This window comes from Loxodonta africana, chromosome 10 (assembly GCF_030014295.1).
Source record: "Loxodonta africana isolate mLoxAfr1 chromosome 10, mLoxAfr1.hap2, whole genome shotgun sequence".
In the NCBI taxonomy this organism is placed as follows: Eukaryota; Metazoa; Chordata; class Mammalia; order Proboscidea; family Elephantidae; genus Loxodonta; species Loxodonta africana.
In genome coordinates this window covers 6,634,074-6,648,162 of record NC_087351.1, presented here as the reverse complement: position 1 = coordinate 6,648,162, position 14,089 = coordinate 6,634,074, and the positions used below count along the sequence as shown (strand labels likewise).

Sequence of the window (14,089 nt, the reverse complement as noted above, 5' to 3'; positions counted from 1 at the left end):
CTTTCTTCCTTTGTAAAAAGTTAGTGTGAATATATATGGTAAAAAGAATTTCAAATATGTAAACTTTCTAATGCGTAAATGTGTTTTAATTATTTTGATGTAGTGTGGGGCTCTTTTTGAGGGTTAAAAAAAAATCTATTGTCTGGCCAGGAAAGAACTTCTAATCTACCTCTCCACCAAGTATATTCTCTGGAGGTCATGTGCTAACTGGGACAGCTTGGAAAGGAAAAGGAGCTTCATGAACTGCACTTGGCATTTTTTCACAGCAGTTCCAGTGTCTACGGAACAATTCCAGAAAATTAGCCAATCCTGGCACCTCCGTTGTTTCTATGGAAAATTTCAGATATGCTTCCCTCATTTAGCTGTACTTATTCAAATGTTAACTGTAAAAGACTGTCCTCAGTTTCTAGTATATGTGACCAAGTAAAAAGAAATTCAGAATTTCAAGTGCAATTCCGTTTTGATCTGAAATCTCTGGCCTGTAGTGAGGATGAGAAGCTGAATGTCTTTGAAAATATGGACCAGAAATAAACATCAAAAGGTAGCACTTGGCTTTCCCGAAGACTGTGTGTCACAGGCTTCCTAGACTTGCCCTAACAATATGCAGCCACTCATTCAGATATTCAACAAACACTTGAGTGCTGTTATGAAGTGAATCATGATCCCCCAAAATATGTGTTGAAATCCTAACCCCTGTACTTGTAAATATGGCCCTGTTTGGAAACAGGATTTTGCTTTTGTTAGGTATGTGAGGTCATACCTGAGTTGGGTGAATCGTAACCTAATCACTTTTTTTAAAAAATAATATTTTTACTGTGTTTTTAGTGAAAGTTTACACAGCAAGTTGGGTTCCCATTTAACAATTTCTATACATATATTCAGTGACATTGATTACATTTTTCACAATGTGTCAACACTCTCATTCCTTCCATTGTTCTGTCTCCATTAATCTAGCTTCCCTGCCTCCTCACTCCCCCACCTTCCACTCCCCCCAACTCCTGCTTACCTTCTCACCTTTGCTTTAGGTAAATTTTGATGTTTGGTCTCATATAAATGATTTTTAAAAAGAGCTCAGTACTCACTGGTGATATTGTTTATTTTATGATCCAATCTGTTGGCTGAACGTGACCTCCAGCGTGGTTTCCGTTCCACAGTATTGGGGGCTCTTCTAGTGTCTACGAGACCAGTAAGTCTGGCCTTTTTTAAAAACTTGAGTTTTGTTCTACATTTTTCTCCCATTCTATCCAGGACATCTATTGTGTCCCTGGTCAGAACAGTTGGTAGTGGTAGCTGGGTACCATCTAGTTTTTCTGGTCTCAGAAACCTAATCACTTCTGAGTTATAAAAAAGACAGAACAGACACAGAAACACACACAGGGGAAGATATCATATGAAGACAGACACACACAAGGTGAAAGTAGCTGCAACCCCAGGAGCGCCAAAGATTGTGGACAGCTACTAAAAGCTCGATAGACAAGAAAGGACCTCTCCTCATACCTATGCCCTAAATTTGGACTTCTAATCTCTGGAACTGTGAAAAAATAGATTTCTGTTCTTTAAAGCCACCCATTTGTGGTATTTCTGTAATGGCAGCATTAGGTAACTAAGAGAAGTGTCTACTTCACACGAGGAATTATGCTGAGAGCCACTGGGGGACACAAGGAATTGTTACTAGTTTCTATGGAAAGCTTTCAGCTTCATTAGGGAAATAAAACCTAGACACATGTATGTTCCTCTAGGGCCACCTATGAGAAGCATGTGCTCAAGTAAGAGAGACACAGCTTCCAGGTAAGCTGACCTGGGTCATCTTTAAAGATATAGAACCTGAACAGAGCATGAAAGGCAGCTTGAGTTGAGTCTTCTGAGTGGTGCACCATGCACAAGTAAAACATGAATGAATAAAAATGAACGGCACACCTGGGGCGAGAAACAGGGACTGTGCCAACAGGTTAGTGAGGCGCAGTGGGCTCAGACAGTGAAGGGCCTTAGTTACCAGGCTGTACACTCTAGAGCTTGAACGTTCTTCTAGAATACTGGACTTTGAAGGAATTCATAGCAATCACTAAATCCAGCAATTGTCAGCTCTATTTTTTAAACAACAGACCCCCTCATATAATTAGCATCTTACATGGAAGCCTAACATTCACATCTGATGACAGTGGAACTATCATACCTGGAGTGGGGCGGGGGGAGCAGGAGCCTTCTCACTGCTCTCTCCTCAACCCCAGCAGACCTGGAGGGCTTTGCAGCACCTGGGGGACCAGGGGACAGAGACTTAACACCATTAACTTCTGAATTCTAATGGAAAGCTACCAGAGGTTTTTGGGCAATAGTTATTTAATCAAAACACTATCTTAGGAAGATAAATCTGACAAATAGACTGCAGGGAAAGCAGGAAGCAGGGAGACCAATTAAGAGGTGATAGTGAAATTTCGGACCCAAATTAACAAAGGTCTTGGGAAATGACTGAAGGCGGGAGTAAAAAGAGAGCAATGTCTGGGTGACTTCCAGGTGTGACACTCATGTAAGCACAGTGTTCATTTACACACTAAGGATACATATAGGGTCTCCTGGAGTGTCCTACTTTTATGGGAGGCAAAAACCCCAAAACAAGATTGCAAGGTGCCTCCATTCTTGAGGAGAGGCTGAACTGTTTAACACTCGCATTTCCATGAGTGTACATTTTACTCAAGTGAGAAACACGTACCCCCTTAGCAGACACATTAGAAAGACAGTCATGACGGAACTGATCCACACAAGCCACGCGTGCTGTTTGTAATTAAACCTACCTATGCATCTGGTGCCATCGGGAGACGTGTAAAAGCCTGGGGGACACTTGCAAAAGTAACTGCTGACCGTGTTTGTGCATTCGCCGCCGTCACAGATTCCAGGAATAGTGCTGCATTCGTCAATATCTGCAACATAAGCCAGAATTTCAGTATTTGCAGGGCACGGTATCAGGCCATTCATCACGACAAGGAATCAGATGCGGCGCTAGTCAGGTCACGTCCCAAAAAGCAGCCACCCTTACAGGATAAAAGCTGCACGCAGAACAGTTCAATGCAAAGCCTGGGTGCTTCTCCTCTCAGCACAGATTTACTGAAGGGATTTACCAAACTCAAGAGATTACAGCAAAATGAAAGAATACCCCCCTTTAACACCAAAGACTGTGTGCCGTTGTTTCACAAAGTACCTCGCGTGCTAACATTCCAAATGCCATTTATTTAAAAGTCTGTTTCCCCCGTTCTAGATTTTGCATTTAAACTCCCTTTGTAATTACTCTGTATTCTGCAGCACTTCTTGATGTCTTTTCAACTTAATTTTCCGCAAAGCAGCTGCTGAAATCCTATCACCTGTCCCTCCTCCGGCTGCCATTGGCTCCAGCAGTTCCAGTTGTCCCAACCGGCGGTGACCGCATGTGTGTCAGACTAGAACTGTGCTCTAGAGGGTTTTCGATGGCTGGTTTTTTGGAAGTAGATCACCAGGCCTCTCTTCTGAAGCACGTCTGGCTGCCCTCAAACCCACCAACCTTGGGTTTACAGGTGCCCGTTAAGGGCTTGCACCACCCAGGGCTCCAATCAACACGAGTCAAGAGATGTCTGATTGCTCGCAGCTGCGAAGGCAACACAGAAACGCTCACTTGGTGGGTAGCGAGCCGTTTTCACCATCATTGTATCTGGAAGCTAGCACTGTGTAAGAATTTGCTTTAGGAAGAAGGAGGAAAAAATTTCCCCCAAATCAGCCTGGAGTGAAGAAACAGTAAAAAAATGGCAATTTTTTTGTTGACTACAGAGGTAATCATACACTTCTTTCCTTAAAATCATGCCATAGCTAAACTGATTCTAAGTAAAAGAAATCTCCGGCTTTCCAGTTTTTAGCAATAATTTGCTGAAGCAGGTGTCCGGTAATGCTAAAGAGGAATATTATGTGGAAAGCGCTATATTTTCCAGTTGTTTTCAGGGTCACTGCGGGGATACCAGAGTCCCTGGGTGCTGCAAACAATTAACGCACTTGGCCACTAACTAAAAGGTTGGCAGTTTGAGTCCACCCAGAGGTGCCTTAGAAGAAAGGCTGGGCAATCTACTTCCCAAAAAATTAGCTATTGAAAGCCCTATTGCGCACATTTCTACTCTTACATACGTGCGGTCACCATGAGTGAGAGTCAACTCAATGGCAACCGGTTTACATGAATTTGTTCTTGTTGTTGTGTGTTGTCGAGTTGATTCAGACTCATATCAAACCTAGAGGACAGAGTAGAACGGCCCCATAGGGTTTCCAAGGCTGTAATCTTCACGGAAGCAGACCACCATATCTGCTTCCTGTGGAGTGGCTGGTGAGTTTGAACTGCTGACCTTTCAGTTAGCAGCTGAGCGCCTAACCACTGTGCCACCAGGGCTACTTTTTACATGGATACCAAGCCGTGTATTAAGGGTGCCTGCTCCTTGGAAGGAAGAAGCTATGTAACACGGCAAGACTTCTCTAGGTAGCTCAGTTTTCCACTTCTATGCGTTCCCTGTCAGGTTGACCAGGACATTCAATCTTTCATTGTCTCACATTGCTACCATGTTTATCTAGTTATGTTGTAATTTTATTTGACCTTTTAATATCAACATTCTCATTAAAATAGAAATGAGCAGCACCAATCTTGAAAACACAATATAGCAACCAAAACCAAAAAAATGAAAAAGCATATTTTAGTATTTCAGATTAAAACTTTCAGTATAACCCTAGAAACAGAATAAGTAAGAACCAAGACTTCCATGTTAATAGAAACGCAGTATTTGAAACACTACTCCCGAAACGTTCATTATTTGTGCAATTATAAAACAGAAAATGATTAAAAGCAGAAAATGATTCAGGTATGAAACCAAATTCTTAAATTCTTTAGAGCTAGCTATACCTACTTGAAAAGAATGCCTGCTTAAGATGGCCAGTTAACACTCCTAAGTGTGGTACTGGGTTACTTATGTTTTGGCTATGCATAACCCAAAACCCAGTGCCGTCGATAGAATCTTTATTTTTTCACCAAAGGCTTCTTGTCAAGGAGAAAAGAAAAACTGTAGCACTCTTTTCTCCACAACAAACAAAAAACAAATCTCGTGTCAATGAAATCAGTGGCCACGCAGATGAATCACAGGGCCACCAAGTCGCACCATCTTTTTCCTTGATCGAGTCAGCTTGGCGGACCTCTTGTTAATATCTTATCCAACACAGGCAAACCCTGCTTTAAGCTAATCATGTATATGAAAAACTTTATGATTCTTCCTTGCAAAATACCTATTAATGAATTTACTTTAAGTTTTGACTTAATATGACAAAAAAAAGTGTGTGTCATTCAAACTGTTCAGAAAGCATTCCCTATATAACTCAAGGCCGACCTGAAACTTGCCAAGCCTCCTTCTGAGTGTTTGATCTGACCTTGTGGTATGAGTGTTGACCAAGACTTGGCCAACCTGGGTGACCATCTTAAGGGGAGGGAGTGCCCACCTGGTGCTCTCAGTAGCACCTGAACTACCATTATGATGGATTTCTGTGGCTTGATGAATGAATTGCGGTAGACCCTGGGATGCACTACCACAGACTCCCCTTCAAGGAAGAACTTATCGCCCAAGCTGCTGGGAGTGCTGACAACAGACAACCTCTGGCTCTCAGTCCCTTCAGGGACCACCTCCACTGAAGAGGACCAGCTAGCCTTCCCAGAAAGCCATATCCAATGACTGACTGAGGAGGAGATATAATGGCCTGGGCAATTCGACCCACGGAGGGACAACTCTGAAGAGCCACTCCAAATCCCCAGATCCCTGTGAGGTCGTGGAGGCTGTTTTGGGGCTGTATCACAGCTTTCCTTCTCTGTCTGCATGTTCTTACATACCCCTTCTCTCTCACAGGTATTGATCTCAAGAATACCCGCTATTAAGCACCATGAATGCTACGAGGTCAACCCTCAGGCCTGAGTTCACTGCTTTCCTCTAAGGAAGAGGAAAAAGTCCCTTAGGACAAACCCGAGCACTTCCTTCAGGGGGAGGTTTTTCAAGTGCCAGACTCAAACATCGACAACTGTCGATAAACATGGCACGGGGAAGGCAAGAGAGGACGCTAGGAACTTCCTGCTGAGGCTAAAGTTAGCTAAGGGTGCCAGGACTCTCTATGGCCTCATCTCGAAGACCAGCAGGGCTTTCTACACTGACTTAGGGAGAGGTGAGGTTTGACCCAAGCCTCCCAGGAGTATTACAATGGCCAGGCTGGCATGTTGGAACTCTGAGAGGCTCAAAGCCTAAGAATGAGAACATTTCTGCTTCAGTCTAAGTACTGCTCTTAATTTATAAAACAAAATGGAGTGTAAGTGGATCAGATTCAAATATCTTCTGACTCAGGTTCACTCTGTTAGTCAAAAAGGCAGCAGCAATACTGTTTACACGCAGTTTAACCTCTTTAGAAGCAAAATCACCATTCTTCTATTCTAGGCTAGAGGCTAAACCAAACAATATTTCACTGCTTATATCAGAGTCAGCGTTAACATAAACAGCATTGTCCCTGTGAAGTTCTGTAACGGTAAAAATGCATATTCTATTCCGACAGATATAAATTTCACCGCAGTGAGTAAAAGACAGAGAAAAGCCAACAAAAGCAACTAGGTTCTGGAGCTGGCATAACATCTGAAGGCGTATCCTAAGAGAGTTCTTTAACACTGATCCCTCTGTATTTACCCAGTTAGTCTCCAACTTTCAACAAACAAACAAATATATCGAGAGGCCTGCAGGATTGGATAAGGTGCCCTGGTGATACGAACAGTTAAGCGCTCCACCGCTAACCAAAAGGTCACTTGCTCAAACCCACCCAGCAGCTCCACAGGAGAGAAGACCTGGCATTTTGCTCCCGTAAAGATTACAGCTCAGGAAGCCCTGTGAGACAGTTCTACTCTGTCACATGAGGTCCCTATGGGTTGAAATTGACTCAATGGCACCTAACAACAACAACAGGATTGGATAGCCTTGTTTAAGATACAGGAATGTATTAACTATATCTCAAAGGTATTAAGAGGAAGGTACCTTTCTCAAAATGTCCCTAAAATTTGGTGTTTGGACCATGCAATGCCTATCAAAGATTATGTGAGGAGACACGGTCTGTTAAAATCCTTTCTTGTCCTGTTAATATAAACAACAGCTAACCTTATTAGCCTCTTAACATACATCAATATCCAAAGAGGTTATTTAAATGGTAGCATCTATCAGAAGAAGTTATCTTGAAAACACAACTGACTTTGGCAGGACAGGGAGCATCTTCTTTCACATGCCGCATAGGTTAGACGTGGGCCCTTTGCTGAGGTAACAACAGCAGCAGCAGTAATAAGGACAGCTGACATGTGTGAGTGCCAGGTGTTGTCTAGATGCTCTATGTCTATTGTCTCCTGTAATCCTCACAGTATAGGCATGATCCCGGGACCCAATTTTTATACCTCTGGTGCCCAGGCATAACTCTTGAATTCCACTGAGGCCTTCTGAAAACCAATATAAGTAAAACTCAAAACAAAGAGATTTATCAATTATAAATCCCCCAAAAGACCAAACTCACTGTCAGTAAGTCAATGCTGACTCATGGTGGCCCTATGAGCTACAGAGTAGAATTATTCCCTAGGGTTTTCTTGGCTATAATCTTTACAGAAGCAGATCGCTAGGCCTTTCTTCTACAGCATAGCTGGGTGGGTTCAAGCCGCCAACTTTAAAGTTAGTAGTAGATTCCAAACCATTTTAAGTTAGTAGTAGATTCCAAACCATTTTAAGTTAGTAGTAGATTCCAAACCATTTTAAGTTAGTAGTAGATTCCAAACCATTTTAAGTTAGTAGTAGAGTCCAAACCATTTTAAGTTCCCCACCTCGGTGCCATCGAGTCAATTCCGGCTCATAGCAACCCTGTAAGTTAGTAGAGTCCAAACCACTTGTACTACTCAGGAATCACACAAAGGGATGTGAAACCCAAGTCTCCAATTGGCAAGTGTTGGGGGGAGGGGGAGAGGAAGAGATGACATAACCTTGCTTGCTGAAAGTGAAGGGGACTTGAAGCACTTACTGATGAACATCAAAGACCACAGCCTTCGTACGGATTGCACCTCAACATAAAGAAAACAAAAATTCTCACAACTGGACCAATGAACAACACCATGATAAACAGAGAAAAGACTGAAGTTGTCAAGGACTTATTTTACCTGAATCCACAACCAATGCCTATGGAAGCAGCAGTCAAGAAATCAAATGACATATTGCATTGGGCAAATCTGCTGCAGAAGGCCTCTTTAAAGTGTTGAAAAGCAAAGATGTCACTTTGAGGACTAAGGTGTGCCTGACTCAAGCCATGGTGTTTTCAATCGCCTCATATGCGTGTGAAAGCTGCACAATCAATAAGGAAGACTGAAGAAGAACTGATGCCTTTGAATTGTGGTGTTGGAGAAGAATATTGAATACACCATGGGCTTCCGGAAGAACAAACAAATCTGTCTTGGCACAAGTACAACCAGAATGTTCCTCAGAAGCAAGGATGGCCAGACTGAGTCCCACATACTTTGGACATGTTATCAGGAGGGATCTGTCCCTGGAGAGTAACATTATGCTTGGTAAAGTAGAGGATCAGTGAAAAAGAGGAAGACCCTCAATGAGATGGACTGACAGTGGCTGCAACAATGGACTCAAACATAGCAATAACCATGAGGATGGCGAAGGACTTGGCAGTGTTTTGTTCTCTTGCACATAGGGTCGCTATGAGTCGGAACGGACTCACCAGCACTTAACAACAACAAGAAGCATGCCTTCAAAACCAAATAGGCCAGGAAATACATCCCAGTGCACATCTCCCTAATTTTCACACAGAAGGCCAAATTGAGCTAGGCCAACTTGTTAAATTTGAAGCAGTTTATTTCATGACTTCAGATTCCCCTTAATGGCTCCTCCTCAATGGCACACCCTTTTCCCTTCAGGGGTCTAATGCCTTTCTGCGTTCCTGAACCACCTGGTTTCTTAGGCCCACTGCTTGATAACGAGGAAAGCGAGAGCTCTCATTTCATCACCAGGGTGTGGTGAATGTTCCTGATAGTAAACCAATTAACCAGTTGCCGTGGACTCATGGTGGCCCCACGTGTGTCAGAGCAGAACCGTGCTCCACAGGGTTTTCAATGGTTGTGATCTTTTGGAAGTAGGTCTTTCTTCCAAGGTGCTTCTGGGTGAACTCAAACCTCCAACTTTTTGGTTAGTAGATGAGCGCAATAGCCCTTTGCACCACCCAGGGACTCCCTGATAGTAAAAGGCCACAATATACTCTTTGAAATACATTCATACTAATTTATTATTTTTCCAGACCCTTAACATTATGTGCTTATCCCTTTTTAATAGAATTTCAGGAATCCAAAGTGAGAGAATTTGAGGAAGGTGGCTTTCTCAGAGTTTCTATAAGTCAGTCTGTACCAAATGCCAGCCATAAGAATAAATCTGGCCTGGCTACAACCAAAGACTGCCCTGACAGTGAACACAACAGAGAATCCCTGAGGAAGCAGGAGAGCAGTGGGATACAGACCCTGAATTCTCACAAAAAGACCAGACTTAATGGTCTGACTGAGACTAGAAGTACCCCGGTGGTCATGGTCCCCAGGCCTTCTGTTAGCCCAAGACAGGAACCATTCCCAAAGCCAACTCTTCAGACAGGGATTGGACTGGACAATGGGATAGAAAATGACACTGGTGAAGAATGAGCTTCTTGGATCAAGTAGACACATGAGACTATGTTGGCATCTCCTGCCTGGAGGAGAGATGAGAGGGCATAGGGGGTCAGAAGCTGGCTGAATGGACACAAAAAGAGAGAGTGGAGGGAAGGAGTGTGCTGTCTCATTAAGGTGAGAGCAATTAGGAGTATATAGCAAAGCGTATATAAATTTTTGCACCAGAGACTGGCTTGATTTGTAAACTTTCACTTACGGCACAATAAAAAAATAAATAAATCTGTTTGGGAGACCTGGTAGGGACTGAGTCTTGACTGGGAAGAGCTATTTCTGTGTTCTGGACACCTCCTTGTGGCAGGACAGGAGAGACAGAGTTACTGGGAAGAAGCCGTTTCGTGGTAGTTGTTCATGGCCTCGCTGACTTCTTGCTGGGACCTTGAAGAGACAAAGTAATAGGTCCCCTTCTCTCCCTATTTGCTGCCCCCACCCTTTGTACTTGAACTTCCATCTCATCCTCATCTCGTCAGTTCTCTCTGGGCATTCTTCCCATCCCTAGGCCACCTTCCCATCCTGGGGCTCCTCTAGCAGAAGGGTAAGAAGGAGCACGGAGGACAGCTTGCTCTCCTCAGTCCTGGGGCAGGGATCACTGGGGAAACTCTGCCACCCAGAAGCTCAATCCAAGGTCGTGACTTCTACTATGAATGAGCAATAGGGGAAAACAGTTAACCTGATACTGTCTAGATTACTAAGAAAGTGAGAAAAAAAAAAAAAACTAAAACTGTGGCAGCTGTTTAAAAGTAATATGTGACACGACTGATTAGGAATGCCAGGGAAGCCTGTGGGATTAACTTTGTTGACTATAAACACTAAATTCAGTGTAAAATGTATGACTTGACTAAAAAGTAAACAAGCTGATTCTTCAAATCATGTATATACACACACAAAAAATCAGTCATATTATTTTACAGTTACACAATGAATGAATGCCAGGTTCCATGGTTCATAGCTTGAAAATAATTAGAAATGTAAAGATGGAGTCTGGGTTGTGGAACTGGAAAGAACCCAAGATTTCACCTTGTTCAATTCATTTGAAAGTTGAAGTAACTCAGAGATGGTAACTGGCTTGTCCAAGATCACACAAAGGATTACCGACATTACCAGGGCTAGGGTCAAAAAAAAAAAAGAAAAACCAGTTGACGTCAATTCTGACTCCTGGTGACCCCAGGTGCGTCAGAGCAGAACCACACTCCGTATGGACCAGGGCCAGGTCTACCTCTTCCCAGCCCAGTACTCTTTTGCCTACAACGCAGAGTTTCCTGTTCAACCAACTCTGTAGGGAGTGTGCCCATGGCCTGCAAGCAGCTAGAAAGGATGGTGCCCCAGCGGTGGCAATGGGTTAAGTATCCCGAGGCATTCTTCTTGGTGCCTGTCTGAGAGGACAAGAGCTCCTAATACCAAGTAGCCTTTAGATAAATGCACCATTATTCTGGAAAGGGCAAGGACTGAAGTTCTTGGCTCACGTATCAGGGAAGTCATGGAGTTAAGAGTGACATCTTTAAAAAAGGCATTTGCATCATGTAGTCTATTATAGTTATTAAAGGCTGGGCTGGTGACAACCTAAATCCCAGAATATTAGTGGTTAATTAGGAATCCAAAGGATTTCTTACAGAAATAAAACCTAATCCTTTAATTACACTTCTTTATTTCTTCCCTTCCTCCCACAGTAACCTATGCAAATACGGACTTGGTTTTCCAGAGGAGAAGGCTCCCACATCCTTTAGGTGCGCACACTCCACCGCTGTAGGCAAGTCAGCAACTGAGGCGGGCATGAACACCCTCCCCCTTCTTCTCAAGTCATGGCTATAAATCTCAACCTTTTTCTTCCTAAATTTACAAAAAATTAATAATTGTTATGTAATCAGTTTAGCTTGTTAATTTGCATTTCAAGTGTACCTAAATTGTATGCATTTATTTAAAACTTGGTACATGACTTTTTTTTTTTTAAGTTTGGGGTAAGGAAGGGAGAACTCTGCAAAAGGAAGTTATCATGAAATCATTTTGAATAAATCTCACATCTGAGGCTAGCATCTTATAAATTTGTTAAAAGCACCCTGATTGAATTGTTTTGCTCTGTTTTCAGTAGTGTGGCCTTGTAGGGACTCAATGTCTTCTCCAAGTTGAGAGGGAGATACGTTAGAAAGCCACTGAAATCAATGCAAAAGTGCCAGAACAATTTCCGCCCAGGCACAGAATCCCACTGCAGCCTGACCGTCTTCCTGGAGCACCTACAGTCTCCTGATGCCTTGAGCGGGTTTGGGTTAGATTTTCTGGGGTTCCCTTTATTGACCACTCGGAGACCACTCTGTCCCCAGAGATGTGCCATCCCATAGTGAGTGCTGCAACCGAGGGAGGCAGGCGAGCTGACAGAGGGCACCCCGCTCCCCAAGAGTTCTCAGAGGACGCTCTGACGGCTTTCCTACTGAGGCAGGTCAACAACGCCCGCACCAGCCTCTGGGCCAGAGTACACGTAGTACTAACAGGATATTTTCTTCCAATGTCAATTTTGCATAGAAAAAAAAAAGAAGAAGAAGAAGGGAAAAAACCCATCATCTGAATTTAGTGTAACACTAGATGGCAAAGGAAGAAAACAGTCTGGCCAAAAGTATTTTGTTTTATCTTGCTACTGACTTCAAAATGCAGCTAACAAAAAAAAAACAAAATTGTGGAAAAGAATTAAGTAATTGTATCTCAGACTGAATTTTGGTCCATTGAGTACTCCACCATAATAGGTTTATTAGCATTGATAAAAGAATCTGAGATTGAGCCCTGCCTTCTGTCTCTTCACATCCATAGAAAGTAATCCTTCCTGATTGATATTAACTGACAAGTGTGAGCAAAAAGCAAGAGAAGCAGGAAAATAATTCTAGTCCATGCTGAAAGCTATCATAATTCCAAAATGAAACCCAGACCAGACAAATCATATGGTGCATACCGCCCTAAATCTTGAAGATAAATGTGTCTCTTGATGCTGAATATATTAAACTGAGGAAATCTAAAAAAGTAAGACACAACCTTTTGTTGATATGGATTTTGTATGTGATAAATGTAATAGCTTATTAAGTTAATGTCATAAAAATATATGCGTGGCAATACCGGAAAATCTAAACATATATTTTAAATATTTCCAAACACTGGGAAATATGGTTGTTAATCAAACAGAGGTAGGAAAAAACACAATGTAATATAATACAAAGCGCATTAGAGTGTGCGGCAAAAGATGTGAATATTAGCATTCTCTGAATGACCTCAGACAGGGCACTTAACATACTCCAGACACAGCTCCTTAACTGACAGCGTGAAAGGGCGGAGCTAGGTGGGGTTCTTTGCCCTTTCAGTATGAACATTCTCTGCTTCTAACTTAGAGCTACAATAAAGCCCAGTGCCATCGAGTCGATTCCGACTCATAGCTGCCCCACAGAGTTCCCAAGGAGCGCCAGGTGGATTCGAACTGCTGACCCTTTGGTTAGCAGCCGTAGCACTTAACCACTACGCCACCAGGGTCTTACAACTCCTAAAGTACTTTGGCTTATACAAAGTTGGAGCCCTAGCAGCCTAGTGGTTAAGAGTTTGGCTGCTAACAAAAAAGCTTGGCAGTTTGAATCCCCCAGCCTCTCCTTGGGGCAGTTCTACTCTGTCCTATGAGTCAGGGTCAACTTGACAACAAGGTTTTTTTTTGTTTGTTTGTTTGTTTTTTAATAGAGAGTCAACTTTATTACTCTCACAACATATAATGTTTTTAAGAGCCCTATTTCTTCAGAATGAATTAAAGTAGTTATCACAGCTACCTCAAATTACTGCTTAGAACGTGTTCAAGAACACAATATCAATTATAAATTCTATAATGATTAATAACCTAAAAAGAACTCTAACCCATAAGGGTAATTCTATCAGAGTTAGGGTCTTCAGTTTCAGGGGAAGGAGATCCTGTACTTCCTATATGTCATTTAAGAGACCCTGGTGGTGCAGTGGTTAAGAGCTATGGCTACTAACCAAAAGGTTGGCAGTTCGAATCTACCAGGCGCTCCTTGGAAACTCTACGGGGCAGTTCTACTCCGTCCTATAGGGTTGCCATGAGTTGGAATCGACTGGAGGGCGGCAGGTTTTGGTTTACATGTATTAATTTCACTTCAAATTTCAAGCTATCTTGTGCTTAAATGATACACCACAGTGACCAGCCAAGAAGGATCAGGTATCCAAGCCCAGGAGAATGACCAAAGAGGAATGATTCCTCATCACCAGAGTCTAGAAATAAAAAGCAACCACTGTTTTCAACAAAAATGCGTTCACTTAAATGAAACCTCAGACCACACCCAGTAGAGTGAGTAG

General features: G+C 42.7%; 1 protein-coding gene across 1 annotated transcript in view; it reads right to left on the bottom strand.

Annotated features, from left to right (window-relative positions):
• Positions 1–14,089, bottom strand: part of FBN1 (fibrillin 1) — a 299,714-nt gene that overhangs the window by 133,730 nt on the left and 151,895 nt on the right. Inside the window, exon 9 of the mRNA XM_010599670.2 lies at positions 2,790–2,915. Within this exon, the coding sequence (XP_010597972.2) occupies positions 2,790–2,915 (126 nt within the window). The remainder of the gene's footprint in view (positions 1–2,789; positions 2,916–14,089) is intronic.